We start from the raw sequence: 23,105 nt of genomic DNA on the forward strand, positions 1-23,105 counted from the left end.
CCTCAGTCAGTCAAGCACCTGATTCCTTTTTTGTTATAGCTGGGCTGAAGCACGTTTACACTTGTTTTTTACGTTGAAAGATAATATTCCCCATAAACACACTGGACAACAGAATTAGCACAAAAGCGTTACGTTTATTATGGAATATGACACTAAGATCATATTTTCAGGGGGTCAGGATTCTTCTCCGGTGCTGGCTGGCTATGCCTATAGCGGGTCCTCCCAGGGGATTGGTTGCACGCCGTTTTCATCAGGTCTGTCCTACCAGTCAGGCTGGTTTGTGGACAGACTGTCATTGGTCTGGGGAATGGACCCACTCCCAGGCATTGGCTCACCGGAGAGGGAGGGATAGATGCAGTATCAGTGCATTAGACAGTCAGTGATGGAAGAATTACAGGTACCTGGGAAGATCCTTCTCCACCGCCTGAAATGGAGAATAAATAGTTGTGATGAATTGCATCCATGCCTTTTAGTTTCTCTCCTTATATGGATTTAATATAATTACATTTCATTTGTTAGGTAAGAGCTGAACCAGTATGCCTATCTGTGCGTATGACATCTCTAACACAAAGAAAGCTCAGATTCAAACTCCCATTCAAATCAAATTGTATTTGTCACATGCGCCGAATACAACAGAATACAACCTTACCATGAAAAGCTTACTTACAAGCCCTTAACCAACAATGCAGTTAAGAAAATAGAGTATAAACAATGAAAAAACAAAAAATTGTTTAAAAAAAGTAACAAAATAAAATAACAATAATGAGGTTATATTCAGGGAGTACCGGTACCAAGTCAATGTGTGGAAGTACAGGTTAGTCGAGGTAATTTGTACATGTAGGTTGGCGTAAAGTAACTATGCATAGATAATAAACAGCGAGTAGCAGCAGTGTAAAAACAAAGGGGTGTCAATGCAAATAGTCCAGGTGGCCATTTGATTCATTGTTCAGCAGTCTTATGCCTAGTTATAGAAGCTGTTAAGGAGCCTTTTGGACCTAGACTTTGCGCTCCATTGCCTTGCGGTAGCAGAGAGAACAGTTTATGACTTGGGTGACTGGAGTCTGACAATTTTTTGGGTCTTCCTCTGACACCGCCTAGTATATAGGTCCTGGATGGCAAGAAGCTTGGCTCCAGTGATGTACTGGGCTATACGCACTACCCTTTGTAGCGCCTTACGGTCAGATGCCGAGCAGTTGCCATACCAGGTGGTGATGCAACCAGTCAGGATGCTCTCGATTGTGCAGCTGGTGAACTTTTTGAGGATCTGGGGACCCATGCTGAGGGGGAAAAAGCGTTGTTGTGCCCTCTTCACGACTTTCTTGGTGTGTGTGGACACCAAGGACACCGCTCCACTACAGCCCTGTTGATGTGAATGGGGGCGTGTTCGGCCCTCCTTTTCCTGTAGTCCACGATCATCTCCTTTGTCTTTCTTACGTTTAGGGAGAGGTTGTTGTCCTGGCACCACACGGCCAGGTTTCTAACGACCTCCCTATAGGCTGTCTCATTGTTGTTGGTGATCAGACCTACCACCGTTGTGTCGTCAGCAAACTTAATGATGCTGTTGGAGTCGTGCTTGGCCATGCAGTCGTGTGTGATCAGGGAGTACAGGAGGGGACTAAGCACGCACCCCTGAGGGGCCCCCGTGTTGAGGATCAGCGTGGCAGATGTGTTGTTGCCTACCCTTACCACCTGGGGGTGGCCCGTCAGGAAGTCCAGGATCCAGTTGCAGAGGGAGGTGTTTAGTCCCAGGATCCTTAGCTTAGTGATGAGCTTTGAGGGTACAATGGTGTTGAACGCTGAGCTGTAGTCAATGAACAGCATTCTCACATAGGTGTTCCTTTTGTCCAGGTGGAAAAGGGCAGTGTGGAGTGCGATTGAGATTGCGTCATCTGTGGATCTGTTTGGGCGGTATGCGAATTGGAGTAGGTCTAGGGTTTCCGGGATTATGGTGTTGATGTGAGCCATGACCAGCCTTTCAAAGCACCGACGTGAGTGCTACGGGGCGGTAGTCATTTAGACAGGTTACCTTAGTGTTCTTGGGCACAGGGACTATGGTGGTCTGCTTAAAACATGTAGGTATTACAGACTCGGTCAGGGAGAGGTTGAAAATGTCAGTGAAGACACTTGCCAGTTGGTCCGRACATGCTCTGAGTACATGTCCTGGCTATCCGTCTGGCCCCGCGGCCCCGCGGCCTTGTGAATGTTAACCTGTTTCGAGGTCTACAGAGAGTGTGATCACAGTCGTCCGTAACAGCTGGTGCTCTCATGCATGCTTCAGTGTTGCTTGCCTCGAAGTGAGCATAAAAGGCATTTAGCCCATCTGGTAGGCTCGGATCACTGGGCAGCTCACGGCTGGGTTTCGCTTTGTAGTCCGTAATAGTTTGCGGTGTCTGCAAGCGTCATGTCAAAATAGGTTAGTTGATCACCAAATATGGCGTTTCGCTGAACAACGATTTTCATTTACTCCCGTAACTGCTGGTACTTACTTCCAAAAAAGTTATAAAATTGTTTTTACAAGCAACTTAAAAAATCCCTCTTCGACACCTCCAATGTATCGAGCTGTTGTAGGCTAGACTTCCGACCTGTGCGTGGATGTAATGAGAGATTAGAGGTGCCGAATAGGCACTTTTTCGGTTGCTTTTTATTTAGACCTTTTTTGGAAGTACATACTGGCTGTAACAGGGGGTAGATGAAGATTGTTGCTCAGCGAAACTCCATATTTGGTGATCAACTAACGTATTTTCATTTTATAACTTGCTGACCACACCGCCCGCATTGCAAAATACTTTACACATACGTCATTTAATAATTTCACTCAAACTGCTCGCAAGCATCCTCGTAGCCCAGCGTTAATATAGAACTTAGTTCTATTTTTGACGTGTGATGTGCTGCAAGTCCCGCCTCTCCCATCTCCTCATTCGTTTTTAGGAGGATGTACCCACGTGGGTGATTGAATGCTCAACTGAGGTCCACACTCCAGTCCAGTTGTTGGTGGTAATGCACCTTAAAGTTGGTTGCCAACTGCCATATAAAGTCCACAGAAGAAGACTGAAGGAGGAGCGATTACAAGAAACTAACTAGGTTTCCCCTTTTATCTTTGGATGAATTGTCGAGTAGAGAACACACGATTTTGTGACTCAAAATGGGTCAGAATTCTACAAAGATCCAGAAAAAAAGACCTTTCCTGTAAAATAACAACACAATGTTTATATCCCAGGACAAATTAGCTAGCAACAGCAAGCTAGCAAAAAAATATAAAAAAATAAAATAAATAAAAAACAGCAAGCTAGCGAGCTAAATGTCCATGAATGTTTCTTGTGTTTGAACATGTCCCACAAATGAATGTAGTTCAGAGTTCGTTTTGATATTTTAACCTGCGTATCCTGATCACGTCTGATGTGGATGGACAAAATCAACATGCGGATGCACGTGCGTGCCCGGTGTAATCAGCATGTACTGTAACGCTTGCAGAGCTGGTGAATGGGAGTTTTAATCGCAGATTCCTCGGTGTTAGAGAGGTCTCTAACGCACATATACTGGTTCAGGTAAGAGCCATGACAGTAGCAGCTTGCTGTAGGGACATTATGAGATACGATGTCTGCCCAATATTCACATTGTCTGCGTGCTTGATAGAGGATCGCTGCCTGATCCCGATGCCAACACCCCGCTCATCATCACAATTTCATCACTACCAACAATTTTATGGTGTTGTGAGCACATGAAATGGTCAATAATGCATACTTTTCAGATGCAAAGTAACAAGGTATAATGTTAGGGAGGGTGATTCCAGGCCGAACCTGAGGTTATGGCTGAGTACTGCTGTCTCACATGGTTGTGTCAGTTAGTCCATCATAGGCCTGTGCTGTAATTAGAGTCAATGTGTGAGAGTAAAAGTAATTGACTTACGCTGGGATCCCCCAACGGTCCATATCTCTTCATAACCTGGCCCTCTCTGTTGATAAGGAACTATAAAGCCAGAGAAAAGGAACTAAGGGATGGACATTTAAACTAATTCTGCATTTAACATCCCATTTCTAGCTGCAAAATCTGGTAATAATCAAAAGGTCTTGTTTTCAATTTGTTAACCCAACAATTCATAAATCCTAAAATAGACATATAATTAAAGCTACAATCCTTCATTTAAACAATGACAAAGTGTSCACCCTGCCACTGTTTTGGTTTAAAAGTAAGGGGATGGGCCTGGAAAAATGTAACCACTCAAATTCATAGACAGTGCTATGGATACAAAGATGGACCATCCATGATATCAACATGTATAGTTTTAATCATGTTTTGAGGCTATACATTGTTTGTTTACATTTACATTGTTTACAAACAAAGGCGTACACAAGCTTCTATTTTGGGGTTTGACAGTTGAACTATGCTAATGAGGCATTTATAAGTTATATTTTTCAAGAATCAATGGGTATATACAGTACCAGTCAAAAGTCTGGACTCACCTACTCATTCAAGGGTTTTTCTTTATTTTTACTATTTTCTTCTTTGTAGAATAATAGTGAAGACATCAAAACTATGAAATAACACATATGGAATCGTATAGTAACCAAGTGTTAAACAAATCAAAAGATATTTTATATTTGAGATTCTTCAACCCTTTGCCTTGATGACAGCTTTGCACACTCTTGGCATTCTCTCAACCAGCTTCACCTGGAATGCTTTTCCAGCAGTCTTGAAGGAGTTCCCACATATGCTGAGCCCTTGTTGGCTGCTTTTCCGTCACTCTGAGGTCCAACTCATCCCACACCATCTCAATTGGGTTGAGGTTGGGTGATTGTAGTGGCCAGGTCATCTGATACAGCACCATCACTCTCCTTCTTGGTCAAATAGCCTTTACACAGCCTGGATGTGTGTTTTGGGTCATTGTCCTGTTGAAAAACAAATGATAGTCCTACTAAGTGCAAACCAGATGGGATGGCGTATCGCTGCAGAATGCTGTGGTAGCCATGCTGGTTAAGTGTGCCTTGAATTCTAAATAAATCACAGACAGTGTCACCAGCAAAGCACCCCCACACCATCACACCTCCTCCATGTTTCACGGTGGGAACCACACATGCAGAGATCATTTGTTCACCTACACTGTGTCTCACAGAGATACGGCGGTTGGAACCAAAAATCTCAAATTTGGACTCATCAGACCAAGGGACAGATTTCCACCGGTCTAATGTTCATTGCTCGTGTTTCTTGACCCAAGCAAGTCTCTTCTTATTGGTGTCATTTAGTAGTGGTTTCTTTGCAGCAATTCGACCATGAAGGCCTGATTCACACAGTCTCCTCTGAACAGCTGAGGTTGAGATGTGTCTGTTACATTAATTCTGTGAAGCATTTACTTGGGCTGTAATCTGAGGTGCAGTTAACTCTAATGAACTTATCCTCTGCAGCAGAGGTAACTCTGGGTCTTCCTTTCCTGTGGCGGTCCTCATGAGAGCCAGTTTCATCATTGCGCTTGATGGTTTTTGCAACTGCACTTGAAGAAACTTGAAAAGTTCTTGAAATTTTCCGGATTGACTGCACTTTATGTCTTAAAGTAACTGTCGTTTCTGTTTGCTTATTTGAGCTGTTCTTGCCATAATATGGATAGGGCTATCTTCTGTGTACCACCCCTACAGTACCTTGTCACAACACAATGCGTTTGAGCCAATCAGTTAAGAACGAAAGAAATTCCACAAATGAACTTTTAACAAGGCACACCTGTTAATTGAAATGCATTCCAGGTGACTACTTCATGAAGCTGGTTGAGAGAATTTCAATTTGTATTTATCCTTTATTTAACTAGGTAAGTCAGTTATTAAGAACAAATTCTTATTTACAATGACGGCCTACCATAAGGCAAAAAGCCTCCTGGGGCTGGGATTAAAAATTCCAAAAGGGGCTGGGATTAAAAATATATATAAATATAGGACAAAATATAGGACAAAACACGACGAGAGACAACACTACATAACATAGCAAGACAGCAACACATGACAACAAGGCATGGCAGCAAAACAACATGACAACAACATGGTAGCAACACAACATGGTAGCACCACAAAACATGGTACAAACATTATTGGGCACAGACAACAGCACAAAGGGAAAGAAGATAGAGACAACAATACATCACGCAAAGCAGCCACAACTGTCAGTAAGTGTCCATGACTGAGTCTTCGAATGAAGAGATTGAGATAAAACTGTCCAGTTTGAGTGTTTGTTGCAGCTCGTTCCAGTCGCTAGCTGCAGAAAACTGAAAAGAGGAGCGACCCAGGGATGCGTGTGCTTTGGGGACCTTTAACAGAATGTGACTGGCAGAATGGGTGCAGTATGTGGAGAATGAGGGCTGCAGTAGATAGCTCAGATAGGGGGGAGTGAGGCCTAAGAGGGTTTTAAAAATAAGCATCAACCAGTGGGTCTTGCGACGGGTAWACAGAGATGACCAGTTTGCAGAGGAGTATAGAGTGCAGTGATGTGTCCTATAAGGAGCATTGGTGGCAAATCTGATMGCCGAATGGTAAAGAACATCTAGCCGCTCGAGAGCACCCTTACCCGCCGATCTATAAATTATGTCTCCGTAATCTAGCATGGTTAGGATGGTCATCTGAATTAGGGTTAGTTTGTTAGCTGGGGTGAAATAGAAGTGATTACAATAGAGGAAACTAAGTCTAGATTTAACTTTAGCCTGCAGCTTTGATATGTGCTGAGATGTGCTGACAGTGTACCGTCTAGCCATACTTCCAAGCACTTGTGRGAGGTGACTACCTCAAGCTCTAAACCCTCAGAGGTAGTAATCACACATGTGGGTAGAGGGGCATTCTTCTTGCCAAACCACATGACCTTTGTTTTGGAAGTGTTCAGAACATGGTTACGGGCAGAGAAAGCTTGTTGGACACTAAAAGTTACTCCGGGGAGTGGCCAGCTGAGTATAAGACTGTATCATCTGCATATAAATGGATGAGAAAGCTTCCTACTGCCTGAGCTATGTTGTTGATGTAAATTGAGAAGTGCGTGGGGCCTAGGATTGAGCCTTGGGGTACTCCCTTGGTGACAGGCAGTGGCTGAGACAGCAGATTTTCTGACTTCATACACTACACTCTTTGAGAGAGGTAGTTAGCAAACCAGGCCAAAGACCCCTCAGAGACACCAATACTCTTTAGSCGYCCCACAAGAATGGAATGGTCTACCGTATCAAAAGCTTTGGCCAAGTCAATAAAAATAGCAGCACAACATTGTTTAAGAATCAAGGGCAATGGTGACATCATTGAGGACCTTTAAGGTTGCAGTGACACATCCATAACCTGAGCGGAAACCAGATTGCATACCAGAGAGAATACTACAGATGTCAAGAATGCCAGTCGGTTAATTATTGACAAGTTTTTCCAACACTTTTGATAAACAGGGCAAAATAGAAATAGGCCTATAACAGTTAGGCTCAGCTTGACATGTGTGTGCAAAGCTCTCATCAAGGCAAAGGGTGGCTACTTTGAAGAATCTCAAATATAAAATATATTTAGATTTGTTTAACACTTTTTTTTGGTTACTACATGATTCCATATGTGTTATTTCATAGTTTTGATGTCTTCACTATTTTATACAAAATATAAAGAAAAACCCTTGATTGATTAGGTGTGCCCAAACTTTCCCTGGTAGTGTACATATAAAAATCATGAGCTGGCGCACACCCAGAAAAATTATTTTGTGTGGAGGTGCTGACTAACGGTGAATAAACTATAAACTATAAAAATAAAGAGAGTCGCACACTCCATATATAAACTCCCTGTATCGTTCGTTCTCCTCCTCGTCTGAGGAGGAGCATGGATCGGACCAAAACGCAGCGAGGTATGAAGACATAATGATTTTAATAATAATAACGAAGACGAAAATACACTTGAACAAACTACAAAACAATAAATGACGTCAACAGACCTGGACATGAGAACTTACATAACACGAAGAACGCACGAACAGGAACAGACTAAACAAACGAAACAGTCCCGTGTGGTACATACACAGACACGGAAGACAATCACCCACAAACAAACGGTGTGAACAGCCTACCTTAATATGGTTCTCAATCAGAGGAAACGTCAAACACCTGCCCCTGATTGAGAACCATATAAGGCTAATTAACAATGAAACTAAACATAGAAACAAACAACATAGACTGCCCACCCAGCTCACGTCCTGACCAACTAAACACAGCTAAACAAAGGCAAATAAGGTCAGGAACGTGACACTCCCAGTAATTTATTGGATAAATCACCAACGTTTTGGCATCACTGTGCCTTCTTCAGGTGATGCCGAAACGTTGGTGATTTAACCAATAAATTACTGGGAGTTTATATATGGAGTGTGTGACGCTCTTTATTTTTATGGTACTGTACATATCGCGTTCATTTAAAGTAAAAAATGGATGTAGCAATTAAGGATTCTAGCTTTAAGTTTGTATTTGTATTACTCTAGGCCCAGAAAGACCACGATAATACGACTACCTAATTCGTTTTTTTGTAAACAAAAATGGACATAGGCCAGGGGTATTCAAGCAGGGATCCGAGGAGGTACAGTAGGGGGTCCGAGAAATTTGCATTTTTATTTATTTATTTTATTTATTAATATCGCTATCAACAGAATAAACACATTTTTAATTACATACCTACAGTAGAGAATATGATCATTTCTTTCTAATGATGTCAACTTTATTTCTTTACTCATAATATTGAGCAAATTACACTCATTGGAGCCAATTACTCTCACTGGAGTACCTGACATAGGCTTTGAAAAAGCCCCCGTGAATAGGCTACCAGTGTGGCAAGTGCCGCTGGCTGCTGGTAAGCTTTCTTGACTTGGACATTCATTTTTGCCAACACATGGCTAACCTTTTTTTCAACCAGTTAAACAGCTGCTCTTAGTGAAAATACAGTGTATTCAGAAAGTATTCAGAACCCTTCACTTTTTCCACATTTTGTTACATTACAGCCTTATTCTAAGATTGATTAAATAATCCCCCCCCCCCTCAACCTACACATAATACCCCATAATGACAAAGCTTAAACAGGTTTTCTGAAATTTTTGCAATAAGGCTGTAAAGTACCAAAATGTGGAAAAAGTCTGAATATTTTCCGAATGCACTATATGTTTGGAGTTAGCCTATTAGCTAGAAAGGTATGTTAGAGTTTACACTTCCTCTTCCAATTATAATGTGGGGAGGTCCAAATAATAAAAAAATATCTACCAAATCTATTAATTTTAAAATATTGATTACTTTTCCTTGCCGTTATCATTCACTTGATGATAAGACATGCGAAAAATAAATGCTCTGTCAACGTATGATTGGGGTCTCTGGGTTTTCCTGGGAGGGGGTCCCTGGGCAAGAAAAGGTTAAAGAACCCTGACATAGGCTATAACGTTGAACTCGATGGGCATGGCACTAAGCAACCTTTTCTTTCACGAGGGATATAATCTTGGCACAAAACTCTGGGTTACTCCAACTCAGCTGTGTCAACTTGTTCTGATGGGATTGTTCTGATGACTAATAAGAAATAAATATATACCTTAGTGAAATTCCACTTGATGCCACTGATGAGAAAAAAACAAGATCATTAGATGAAGCAATCATTAACACAGTGACAATAACCAAACTCATATACGTTACATTTAGAACATCTACTTATATACTGCATATAAGCCATTATACTTATCTGAGAAGTAGTAAGCAGTTGTAAATAATTAGATATCATGTGTTTTAAATCTTAACATATTTTCTATGTATGGTCCAAAAAATAATCATATGTGATGAGTCTAACCACTCCATTAGTAACACACCTCTCCAGAACGTCTCCACTTACTTTCCCAGGAAGCTTCTCCCCTTGGGCTGCTCCTTCAGCCACTTCCACACGGGGTGGGCGTTGGGCCCGTTCACATTGATCTTACTGAACATTGGGAAATGAGCATTGTAGGACTTGGCAAAATTCTTGATCTGTGATTCAGTGCCAGGTTCCTACAATTAACACAAAATATACCATTGTAATAACATAATAATAATAATGTTGTAAAAATGCTTTAGGTGTAGACTTGAGACTTTATATAAATAAAAATGAGATGTAGCTACCTGTCTCCCGAACTGGTTGGAGGGGAAGGCCAGGATGCGTAAACCTTTCTCAGCGTACTTCGCGTGCATCTCCGCAAACTGAGAGTAGTTTACTGGGGTTTTACCTCATCTAGAGGCAACATTGACGATGATAACAACGTCACCCCTACACAAACACACACATTAAAACACAGGAGATAACACACACATTAAAACACAGGAGATAACAGGTTCGGGGCTTTTGGAAGGGGTATGGTGAATGATATATAACATGATTGTGGTTATTTAGTAGGGCCGGGAACTAAACCAGTATCGCGATGCTCGTTAGTATAGTGGCAAGGAAACACTTCTTTAGGAAAACAGTCCTAATGTTGGAAACAAACATCATTATGTTCTCATCCTGAGTCACATTTATTTTCAAAGCTATAGCACACAAGATTTAACATACAGCAGGTTTTTAAAGGACCAAAGAGTTGTTTTAATTTTTGCCATGAAAAATAATATCGCAAAACTGGTATCGTCACAGCTCTATTATATAGTATTTTGGAATCCTGAGTAACTTCTTCCACCCTCTCACCTGTATTTCTCGAGGGATACCTCGTTGCCATCAATATCCTTTGCAGAGAAGTCATAAATAGACGAGGCCGTCTGCCAGTCCTCTGTCGGAGCAGACTGGGAAGGAAGATAATAAAAGAAGAGAGTGAGTCAATATGAATGTGTGTCCTGTTTGGTGCTAGCTTATGAATACCTGTCTGATGTGCGTGCAGGCACATACGTGCGCTCTCTCACGCTCACTGTAAAGAAAAACTAAGCCTGAGACAGAATGTCAGCGAACCTCACTATCTCTCTCAAAGTGATAGTCAAAATTCAAATAAAATGCTTTTGCGCTCATCCATTCTACACCGAAATTTGTCACACCCTGATCTGTTTCACCTGTCCTTATTTTCCCCGGTGTATATATCCCTGTGTTTCATGTCTCTCTGTGCCAGTTCGTCTTGTTTGCCAAGTCAACCAGCGTTTTTCCTTGCTCCTATTTTTTCCCAGTCTCTTTTGGTTCTAGTCCTCCTGGTTTCGACCCTTGCCGAACCCACCTGCCTGACCACTCTGACTGTTCTGTCTTCAAGCCTGCCTATCCCCTTGTACTGTTTGGACTTGGATCTGGTTACTGAACCCCTGTCTGGCCTGACCTCGAGACTGCCCTTCGTCTGGTACTGTTTTGGACTCTGACTCGGTTTATGAACTCTCGCCTGTCCCCGACAGACCTTTTGCCTACCCCTTGGATGAATAAATATCGGAGCTCAACCATTTGCTTCCTGTGTCTGCATTTGGGTCTCGCCTTGTGTCCTTATAGAAATCCATGTAATAACATATTTGGAAAAGGTGTTTGAATGACAGAAAAGCAGCAATTCATATAATGTTACTGACTACAAGGGTGTATTCTCCCCTCCAGCAATAAACACTATGCACTTGGCATACGTCCAGAGACAGACAGATTCAACAGCAGAAAACCTTCCAGAGTCAATATCTCCAAAACATTTTAATCAAGGTGCTGTTTTGATTCACTATTCCTCAGTAATCTTACCAAGGTTGAGAGCATGACAGAGAAAAGGACAGCGGACCCTAGTAGAGGAAGATACAACATTCTTCTCTCATAGGATGCTTTTATGCTGACCACTGACAGGCAAAGGATGAGAACACCTACAGTCAGTGGTGCTCATAAAAAAAAGTGTTATTTTCCTAGAAGTGAGATGTTAAAGCGTAACTTGCACAGAACAAAGGTAAACACATCTTACTCAATCTTTGGGAACTGACCTTGCTTAACACAGAAGGTTATATCGGTCGAAAAAGAACTGAACACTCAAAGTAGTGCTCCTACTCCTCTCTGACTCAATGATCAGTAACATTTCACATCAACATTAACATTAAAAAATGGACGGAGCAAAAGTCTATGCTGAGTATTGTCACACCCTGATCTGTTTCACCTGTCTTGTGCTTGTCTCCACCACCCACCAGGTGTCTCCCATTGCCCCCATTATCCCCTGTGTATTTATACCTGCGTTTTCTGTTTGTCTGTTGCCAGTTCGTCTTGTCCCGTCAAGTCTTGACAGCGTTTTTTCCTGGTTTTTGTTCTCGTCTCCCCGGTTACAACCTTTTGCCTGTCCTGACCCTGCCCGCCGTCTACATCTGCCAACTATTTACCAGGATTACAAACCCATCCCTGTCATCGACCTGCCTTTTGCCTGCCCCTGTGTACTCAATAAATCTCTGAGACTTGAACCATCTGCCTCACTTGTCTGCATCTGGGTCTCACCCTGAGTCATGATAAGTTTAGTATTCTTATGCTACAAACCCCCACTGTTTCACCAAACTACACTGAACTAAAATAAATGCAACGTGTAAAGTGTTGGTAACATGTTTCATGAGCTGAAATAAAAAATCCTTAAAATTTTCCATCTGCACCAAAATATTATTTCTCTCAGAATGTGCACAAATTTGTTAACATCCATGTTAGTGAGCATTTCTCCTTTGCCAAGATAATCCATCCACCTGATAGGTGCGGCATAGCAAGAAACTGATTAAACAGCATGATCATTAAACAGGTGCACCTTGTGCTGGGGACAATAAAAGGCCACTTTAAAATGTGCAGTTGTCACACAACACAATGCCACAGTTAAGGGAGTGTGCAATTGGCATACAATTGGCATGCTGACTGCAGGAATGTCCACCAGAGCTGTTGACAGATAATTGAATGTTAATTTCTCTACTATAAGCTGCCTCCAACATCGTTTTAGAGAAATTGGCAGTACGTCCATCCGGCCTCACAACCGCAGACCAAGTGTAACCACGTCAGCTCAGGACCTTCACATTCAGCTTCTTCACCTGTGGAATTGTCTGGGGGGTGGACTCATTCTGATTGGCTGGGCCTGGCTCACCAGTGGGTGGGCTGGCTGCCAAGTGGGTGGGCCAGTCATGTGAAATCCATAGATTAGGGCCTAATGAATTTATTTCAATTAACTGATTTACTTATATTAATTGTAACTCAGTAAAATCTTTGAAATTGTTGCAATTATATTTTTGTTCAAGTGAGAATCAGTCTTTTCATATGAGGGTGGTGGTGTCAGGCAATGCCTTATATAACATGCCTGACAGTGGTAGGCAACAGAATTGATTCAGTAGAGGTAATTTCACCATTCTGATAAGGTGAAGCCAGAGGAAAATATGAACCCTTCACAATGTTTCAACTTTACCAGTCACTGATGTCATCTAACAAACAAGGTAAATCATATGGCCTACTCACTGATAAGATGGATATAAAGGAAGGTTCTGACACCATACAGCAGGGATCGTCAACTAGATTCGGCTGGAACATAATTACAAATCATTTGTAGACCGCAAATTGACAGCAAGAAGCACAAACAGATACAATATTTGACTAAAACAATTATTTCAAAACTTGCTTACATTTGTATACGGTCATATACACCGAGTGTACAAAACATTAGGAACGCATATTTACATGACATAGATGGCAGGTCAAAGCTATGATCCCTTATTGATTTCACCTGTTAAATCCACTTCAAATCAGTGTAGATGAAGGGGAGGAGACAAGTTAAAYAAGGATTTTTAAGCKTTGAGACATGGATTGTGTATGTGTGCCATTCAGAGGGTGAATGGGCAAGACAAAATATTTAAGTGACATTGAGCGGGGTATGGTAACAGGTGCAAGGCGCACCGGTTTGAGTGTGTCAAGAACTGCAACGCTGCTGGGTTTTTCCACACTCAATAGTTTCCCGTGTGTATCAAGAATGGTCCACCATCCAAAGGACATCCAGCCAACTTGACACAACTATGGGAAGCATTGGAGTCAATATGGGCCAGCATCCCTGTGGAACACTTTCGAGACCTTGTAGAGTCCATGCTCCGACGAATTGAGGCTGTTCTGAGCGCAAAAGGGGGTGCAATTCAATATTAGGAAAGTGTTACTAATGTTTTGTACACTCAGTGTATATATATATTTCTATTTCTATTATGCGTGGGAATACTTTGGAACAGATTTCTAGAAAACTTGGGGGACCAAATAAAAATCCCCAATGGGCCGCCAGTTGGGGAACCCTGCCATATAGCCTACCCTCTGTATACCCCGATACCAAATAAATATCTCAACTAAAAACCAGCCAGATGATACTTGTCCATATTTTTTCCAATTTACAGACACAATATCCTTTAACACCCTGTATTTCCATAGCTTTTTCACAGACATCAAAGTATGAGTGCATCATCCAGAGTATAATGACATACTAAAACACAAACTGCTAAATTGTCCTAATATGCACTGTAGGTTAGGCCACTTTGCTGATAGCAGGTTATCAGTACAAACCAGAAGGGCAGTGGAAGTAATGGTTTCATGACACATCCGGTGTCCCCAGTTAATCTAATGTAGCAGGGGTGAAATAAAGTCCCCCGTAAACAAGAAAAGGCAACAACAATACAATAGCTACAATCAACAAAGTTAGACACACTTGGAATTCAGTAAACTAATAATCTACATGTGTTTTTTATTAGATAGCTAACGGTAAATGTTATAATATCAAATTAATTCTGAATATGACTAATTAGTCCTTTATACATCATTAATAAATACAATACCATCACAAGAAGGACTCCACAGCTTTCCAATGTCCCAAATATCAAGGCACGATTAATTTGCCACATTTAGCAATACATGGCTACATAAATAAGGGTTTGTTGGTTGTGAACAAAAATAATGATAGAGGCCTGTAGTGGGTATTACCATTGGCTGTGCCATTGAGGGCATCCACCATTTTTATGTAGTCTAGGGATTCATATCACAGATTAGTCATAAAAATCTTTGTTCATATTTTCCWGAAAATCTACCAAGTTTCAATACCGGGAATAAATCATATTTATCCCGAGAAATACCTTAAAAATCGCACCAAGGGTTCTCCCAAAATAAAAACAAACATTCTCTGCACCAAGTGCAGCAAGTGAAACTGATATTTAGTAATGATAGAGTAACTTTGATCACCAATGACATTGTGATTTGCGAAACAGGCCTTTCATAAATTCAGAGCGTTATCATGTTCCTCAATTGATTCAGCGCATTTCAGCAGTAGACCTAGGCTATCTCGACACAGAGCGCACCCCGAGTAGGCTATAGCGTTGTCGAATCATACAAAACGTGTAACTGCAGTCAAATGACCAAAGTTGCTGAGGTTGCTAGTAGTGATGTTGCGTTTGATACCGGAGCGCTGAGGCATGCGTTGAAATCGCTATGGAGCCAACCTCAAAGCAGTGTGCCGAAAATGGCGCCGACAGACAGGGCTGCCGTGCTTCTAGCTCTTAGGAAACTTTGCAGTATTCTGTTTTTTCATGTTATTTCTTACATTATTAGCCCATCATTTATTGGGTGTTATATCATACAGCCGGAAATAACTTTTGGATATCAGAGCAGCGGTAACTCACCAGCATTACAACCAGCAATACGAGTTTCCCGAATCTGATTTTTTGTTCTGACCCAAAACACAGCCGGCGGAGGAGAGGTACTCGGAGTGGTCTTCTAGTCTGACTCAGGAGGCGCGCACACCACCCACAGCAAAGGTAAGCAAAGGTAAGCAAAGGTAACTGAACTAAATTACTATCTCCCCGTAGCACTCACTTCTGTCATCATGAAGTGCTTTGAGAGACTAATCAAAGATCATATCCCCTCTACCTTACCTGACACCCTAGACCCACTGAAATGTTCTTACCGCCCAAGTAGATCCACAGACGATGCAATCGCCATCGTAATGCACACTGTGCTATTCCATCAGGACAAGAGGAATACCAATGTAAGAATGCTGTTCATTGACTATAGCTCAGCATTCAACACCATAGTACCCTCCAAGCTCATCATTAAGCTCGAGGCCCTGGGTCTGAACCCCGCCTTGTGCAACTGGGTCCTGGACTTCCTGATGGGCCGCCCCCAGGTGGTGAAGGTAGGAAACAACACCTCCACTTTGCTGATGCTCAATACTGGGGCCCCACAAGGTTGCGTGCTCAGCCTCCTCCTGTACTCCCTGTTCACCCATGACTGCGTGGCCACACACGCCTCCAACTCAATCATCAAGTTTGCAGACGACACAACAGTACAGTCGTGGCCAAAAGTTTTGGGAATGACACAAATATTAATTTCCACAAAGTTTGCTGCTTCAGTGTCTTTAGATATTTTTTGTCAGATGTTACTATGGAATACTGAAGTATAATTACAAGCATTTCATAAGTGTCAAAAGCTTTTATTGACAATTACATGAAGTTGATGCAAAGAGTCAATATTTGCAGTGTTGACCCTTCTTTCTCAAGACCTCTGCAATCCGCCCTGGCATGCTGTCAATTAACTTCTGGGCCACATCCTGACTGATGGCAGCCCATTCTTGCATAATCAATGCTTGGAGTTTGTCCAGAATGTGTGGGTTTTTGTTTGTCCACCTGCCTCTTGATGATTGACCACAAGTTCTCAATGGGATTAAGGTCTGGGGAGTTTCCTGGCCATGGACCCAAAATATCGATGTTTTGTTCCCCGAGCCACTTAGTTATCACTTTTGCCTTATGGCAAGGTGCTCCATCATGCTGGAAAAGGCATTGTTCGTCAACAAACTGTTCGTGGATGGTTGGGAGAAGTTGCTCTCGGAGGATGTGTTGGTACCATTCTTTATTCATGGCTGTGTTCTTAGGCAAAATTGTGAGTGAGCCCACTCCCTTGGCTGAGAAGCAACCCCACACATGAATGGTCTCAGGATGCTTTACTGTTGGCATGACACAGGGTGATGGTAGCGCTCACCTTGTCTTCTCCGGACAAGCTTTTTTCGGATGCCCCAAACAATCGGAAAGGGGATTCATCAGAGAAATGACTTTACCCCAGTCCTCAGCAGTCCAATCCCTGTACCTTTTGCTAAATATCAGTCTGTCCCCTGAATGTTTTTCCTGGAGAGAAGTGGCTTCTTTGCTGCCCTTCTTGACACCAGGCCATCCTCCAAAAGTCTTCACCTCACTGTGTGTGCAGATGCACTCACACCTGCCTGCTGCCATTCCTGAGCAAGCTCTGTACTGGTGGTTCCCCGATCCCGCAGCTGAATCAACTTTAGGAGATGGTCCTGGCGCTTGCTGGACTTTCTTGGGCGCCCTGAAGACTTCTTCACAACAATTGAACCGCTTTCCTTGAAGTTCTTGATGATCCGATAAATGCTTGATTTAGGTGCAATCTTACTGGCAGCAATATCCTTGCCTGTGAAGCCCTTTTCGTGCAAAGCAATGATGACGGCACATGCTTCCTTGCAGGTAACCATGATTGACAGAGGAAGAACAATGAATCCAAGCACCACCCTCCTTTTGAAGCTTCCAGTCTGTTATTCAAACTCAATCCGCATGACAGAGTGATCTCCAGCCTTGTCCTCGTCAACACTCACACCTGTGTTAACGAGAGAATCCCTGACATGTCAGCTGGTCCTTTTGTGGCAGGGCTGAAATGCAGTGGAAATGTTTTTGGGGGATTCAGTTCATTTGCATGGCAAAGAGGGACTTTGCATTTAACTGCAATTCATCTGATCACTCTTCATAACATTCTGGAATATATGCAAATTGCCATCATACAAACTGAGGCAGCAGACTTTATGAAAATTTATATTTGTGTCATTCTCAAAACTGATTACCAATGACGAGACAGCCTATAGGGAGGAGGTGAGGCCCCTGGGAGTGTGGTGTCAGGAAAATAACCTCTCACCCAACGTAAACAAAACAAAGGATCTGATCGTGGACTTCAGGAAATAGCAGAGGGAGCACCCCCCTACCCACATCGACAGGACCACAGTGAAGAAGGTGGAAAGTTTCAACTTCCTCGGCGTATACCACTGACAAACTGAAATGGTCCACCCACACAGACAGTGTGGTGAAGAAAGCTCAACAACCTCAGGAGGTTGAAGAAATTTGGCTTGGCACCTAAAACCCTCACAAACTTTTACAGATGCACAATTGAGAGCATCCTGTCGGGCTGTATCACCGCCTGGTACGGCAACTTCACCGCCCTCAACCGCAGGGCTCTCCAGAGGGTGGTGCGGTCTGCCCAACGCATCACCGGGGGCAAACTACCTGCCATCCAGGAAACCTACAGCACCCGATGTCACAGGAAGGCCAAAAAGACCATCAAGGACAACAGCCACCCTAGCCAAATTATGAAAGACAAGCATTGTGATTTTGAATTCCGTAAAGTGAGTGTCGAAGAGAGGAAAATTATTGCTGGCTTATCAACAATGACAAGCCACCGGGGTCTGACAACTTGAATGGAAAATTACTAAGGATAATAGCGGACGATATTGCCACTCCTATCATCAATATCATATCAAACTTTATTTGTCACATGCGCCGAGTACAACAAGTATAGACCTTAACGTGAAATGCTTACTTACAAGCCCTTAACCAACAGTGCAGTTCAAGAGGAGTTAAGAAAATATTTACCAAATAAACTAAAGTAAAAAATAATAAAAAGTAACACAATAAAATAACAATAACGAGACTATATACAGGGGGTACCGATACCAAGTCAGTGTGTGGGGGTACAGGTTAGTTGAGGTAATTTGTACATGTAGGTAGGGGTGAAGGCATTATGCATAGATAATAAACAACGAGTAGCAGCAGTGTACAAAACAAATGGGGGGGGAAAGGGGGGGATCAATGGAAATAGTCTGGTGGCCATTTGATTAATTGTTCAGCAGTCTTATGGCTTGGGGGTAGAAGCTGTTAAGGAGCCTTTTGGTCCGAGACTTGGCGCTCCAGTACCGCTTGCCGTGCGGTAGCAGAGAAAACAGTCTATGACTTGGGTGACTGGAGTCTCTGACAATTTTATGGGCTTTCCTCTGACACCGCCTATTATATAGGTCCTGGATGGCAGGAAGCTTGGCCCCAGTGATGTACTGGGCTGTACGCACTAACCTCTGTAGTCAATGAACAGCATTCTCACATAGGTGTTCCTTTTGTCCAGGTGGAAAAGGGCAGTGTGGATTGCGATTGATATTGCGTCATCTGTGGATCTGTTTGGGCGGTATGCGATTTGGAGTGGGTCTAGGGTGTCCGGAAGGATGCTGTTGATGTGAGCCATGACCAGCCTTTCGAAGCACTTTATGGCTACCGACATGAGTGCTACGGGGCGGTAATCATTTAGGCAGATTACCTTCGCTTCCTTGGGCACCGGGACTATGGTGCTCTGCTTGAAACATGTAGGTATTACAGACTCGGTCAGGGAGAGGTTGAAAATGTCAGTGAAGACACTTGCCTGTTGGTCCGAGCATGCTTTGAGTACACGTCCTGGTAATCCGTCTGGCCCCACGGATTTGTGAATGTTGACCTGTTTAAAGGTCTCGCTCACATCGGCTACGTAGAGCGTTATTACACAGTAATCCAGAACAGCTTGTGCTCTCGGCCACTCAGGAACATTCACTGTCTTCTTGGTAAGCAACTCGTGTAGATTTGGCCTTGTGTTTTATGCTATTGTCTTGCTGGAAGGTGAATTTGTCTCCCAGTGTCTGATGGAAAGCAGATTGAACCAGGTTTTCCTCTAGGATTTTGCCTATACTTAGCTCCATTCCGTTTCTTTTTTATACTGAAACCATCTCCAGTTCTTAACGATTACAAGCATACCCATAACATGATGCAGGCACCATTATGTTTGAATGTAGAGTGGTACTCAGTAATGTTTTGTATTTGCCCCAAACATAACACTTTGTATTCAGGTCAAAAGGNTCTGACAATTTTATGGGCTTTCCTCTGACACCGCCTATTATATAGGTCCTGGATGGCAGGAAGCTTGGCCCCAGTGATGTACTGGGCTGTACGCACTAACCTCTGTAGTCAATGAACAGCATTCTCACATAGGTGTTCCTTTTGTCCAGGTGGAAAAGGGCAGTGTGGATTGCGATTGATATTGCGTCATCTGTGGATCTGTTTGGGCGGTATGCGATTTGGAGTGGGTCTAGGGTGTCCGGAAGGATGCTGTTGATGTGAGCCATGACCAGCCTTTCGAAGCACTTTATGGCTACCGACATGAGTGCTACGGGGCGGTAATCATTTAGGCAGATTACCTTCGCTTCCTTGGGCACCGGGACTATGGTGCTCTGCTTGAAACATGTAGGTATTACAGACTCGGTCAGGGAGAGGTTGAAAATGTCAGTGAAGACACTTGCCTGTTGGTCCGAGCATGCTTTGAGTACACGTCCTGGTAATCCGTCTGGCCCCACGGATTTGTGAATGTTGACCTGTTTAAAGGTCTCGCTCACATCGGCTACGTAGAGCGTTATTACACAGTAATCCAGAACAGCTTGTGCTCTCGGCCACTCAGGAACATTCACTGTCTTCTTGGTAAGCAACTCGTGTAGATTTGGCCTTGTGTTTTATGCTATTGTCTTGCTGGAAGGTGAATTTGTCTCCCAGTGTCTGATGGAAAGCAGATTGAACCAGGTTTTCCTCTAGGATTTTGCCTATACTTAGCTCCATTCCGTTTCTTTTTTATACTGAAACCATCTCCAGTTCTTAACGATTACAAGCATACCCATAACATGATGCAGGCACCATTATGTTTGAATGTAGAGTGGTACTCAGTAATGTTTTGTATTTGCCCCAAACATAACACTTTGTATTCAGGTCAAAAGGTTTATAGCTTTGCCACCTTTTTTGCAGTATTACTTTAGTGCCTTGTTGCAAACAGGATGCATGTTTTGGAATATTTTTATTCTGTGCAGGCTTCCTTTTCACTCTGTCAATTAGGTTAGTATTGTGGAGTATCTACAATATTGTTGATCCATCCTCAGTATTCTCCTATCGCAGCCATTAAACTCTGTAACTGTTTCAAAGTCACCATTGTGAAATCCCTGAGCGGTTTCCTTCCTCTCCAGCAACTGAGTTAGGCAGGATGACTGTATCTTTGTAGTGACGATGAATTGATACACCATCCATAGTTTAATTAATACCTTAACATGCTCAAAGGGATATTCATTGTCTGCTTTTTACATTTTTACCCATCTACCAATAGGTGCCCTTCTTTGCGAGGCAATGGATAACCTCCCTGGTCTTTGTGGTTGAGTCTGTGTTTGAAATTCACTGGTCAACTGAGGGACCTTACAGATAATTGCATGTGTGGGGTTTGAATACTTAGTCATACTTGGCGCAGCACAGCTTCCAGAAAGACTCTTTCAAACTAGGGATTTTGTGGCTAATTGGGGTTAGACAGTAATTCTGCTCATATATTATGCATGTCTATAAACTACCCATTGGTACATCCAGCCCAAAGCGGGAGGTTAGAAAAAGCCTTAGTAGTCGCTGGAGCATGTCTTTAACATTTTTATCGGTCATGACGTGAAGTGTTTTACCTGGGCTCTTAACTCTTTGCTGTGACAGGTAGTAAAGATCATCAGACCCAGTGAGACTGCTGGGTGATATATCACCCACAGGCTGGTCCAGTGAGGATTTCAATGTGAGTGTGAATATCTTGATTGCACTGTTAGGGCTGTTTCCTAATCAGTTTCTCTGTATTGTTAATCATTTCTTATGACTACAATACATTGTTTATTCAGATGTATGGGGATTTTAGTACATTTGAGAAAGTTCCTTCTGATTCTACTCTTGTTCCTTTAGCTACACTGCACTGTTTGTAAAGAGCAGGTGAGCCACCACTGAGCCAATACGGCTGTTTACTCATGGATTATTCTACAGCTGGCCTCACATTTCTTTGGATGAAGCGAGGGATTTTTTTTGTTAGTACAGGTTTGTAATTTTGTACAATAAATCTTGAAACAGACATCGTTGGAACAATACACGAATGGAAGTTGTTCACATTGATTGTGTCATTTCACATCACAATTGTTGTTAGGCTTATATAAAGGGGAACACAGTTAATAGAGAACCTCAACTGGTGGAGTGCAAAGCAAGTTTTAAAACTAGCAAGTAGAAATATAAACCATGGGTGCCATTGGGTTGAAGGTGTTAATCTAATGAGCAAGGTAAATTAACTGTAAAAAGTAAATGTCCACATACCTTTTTGCTGAAGTGAGCCATCTACTGTAGTGTGTACTGTAGTGTGGGCCGCTCGGACTGAGCTAGGCAAAGGGCTTGAACAAAATTCAAATGTTGTGGATAATGTTTACGTCAATGGCCTTACAGGACTATTATTAAAACATTTGCCTAACCAGTGACCGTTTCCTGATTACTAAACCAGCCTTCATTCTTTGTTTAGTGAGGGGGGAGGTCTCGGTATGAGATGGACATTAGTCAACTGGTTTGGTTAACTTTCTGGTTCCTTCTTCCCTTTTTTAATGCCATTCTCTCATTGAACAGTGATACCGCAATCCCACTTAGTACTGTAGTTGGTTAGTGCCCATAAGCCTCGTTTACACCTTATGCTAACATGTGAGTTTCATGATCTGAGCAATATGTTCCAATAACTATCTGATCAAGGTTTGTCACGTCTACACATTGTATAAGAATGTCTCTTATCCGTCCACTGTGTCTGCATTGTGATCAGATTAGCTGGTGTCTCGCTGTATGCAAATTATTTGACAGATATCATTTCAAAATAATATTAATTTATTTTATGACAATTACTGCCTTAAGTTAACGCTGCTACCACTCAGTTGAGTTGAGGCCGGTATAATGATTTAAATGGTTTGACCATTCAGATCTGTTTACACTTGATTGATATCCAGACCAGTGGAGGCTGGTGGTAGGGGCTATAGGACAGGCTCATTGTAATGGCTGGAATAGAATCAATGGAACGGTATCAAACATTTGGAAACCTCATGTTTGACTTGGTTCCATTAATTTCAGTCCAGTCATTACAATGAGCCCGTCCTATAGCCCCTACCACCAGCCTTGAKTGATCCAGACACAATACATGCCTGACTACCTCAGGTGGTGGTCAGGAAGATCGGATCACATTGTCTTAATCATCTACACCTGTTCTTAAAATGTGCCCAATCAGAATGTG

At 42.5% G+C, this 23,105-nt stretch overlaps 1 protein-coding gene across 2 annotated transcripts; it reads right to left on the reverse strand.

The window, feature by feature from the left end:
- Nucleotides 1-114: 114 nt before the first annotated feature.
- Nucleotides 115-22,286, reverse strand: LOC111975698 (phospholipid hydroperoxide glutathione peroxidase-like). 2 transcript variants are annotated; one of them, XM_024004226.2, is made up of 7 exons: nucleotides 22,157-22,284; nucleotides 10,659-10,753; nucleotides 10,103-10,247; nucleotides 9,840-9,991; nucleotides 9,546-9,570; nucleotides 3,907-3,966; nucleotides 115-424 (listed from the first exon to the last, which is right to left on the reverse strand). In XM_024004226.2, exons 1-7 carry the CDS (start codon nucleotides 22,175-22,177, stop codon nucleotides 392-394), a joined length of 531 nt encoding a protein of 176 aa, XP_023859994.1. In that variant the 5' UTR covers nucleotides 22,178-22,284; the 3' UTR covers nucleotides 115-391. The 2 variants fall into 2 exon arrangements, with proteins under 2 accessions (XP_023859994.1, XP_023859996.1); XM_024004228.2 differs by lacking the exon at nucleotides 3,907-3,966 and having other exon boundaries at nucleotides 22,157-22,286.
- Nucleotides 22,287-23,105: the final 819 nt, after the last annotated feature.

The sequence above is a fragment of the Salvelinus sp. IW2-2015 genome, linkage group LG16 (assembly GCF_002910315.2).
Source record: "Salvelinus sp. IW2-2015 linkage group LG16, ASM291031v2, whole genome shotgun sequence".
Taxonomy (NCBI): domain Eukaryota; kingdom Metazoa; phylum Chordata; class Actinopteri; order Salmoniformes; family Salmonidae; genus Salvelinus; species Salvelinus sp. IW2-2015.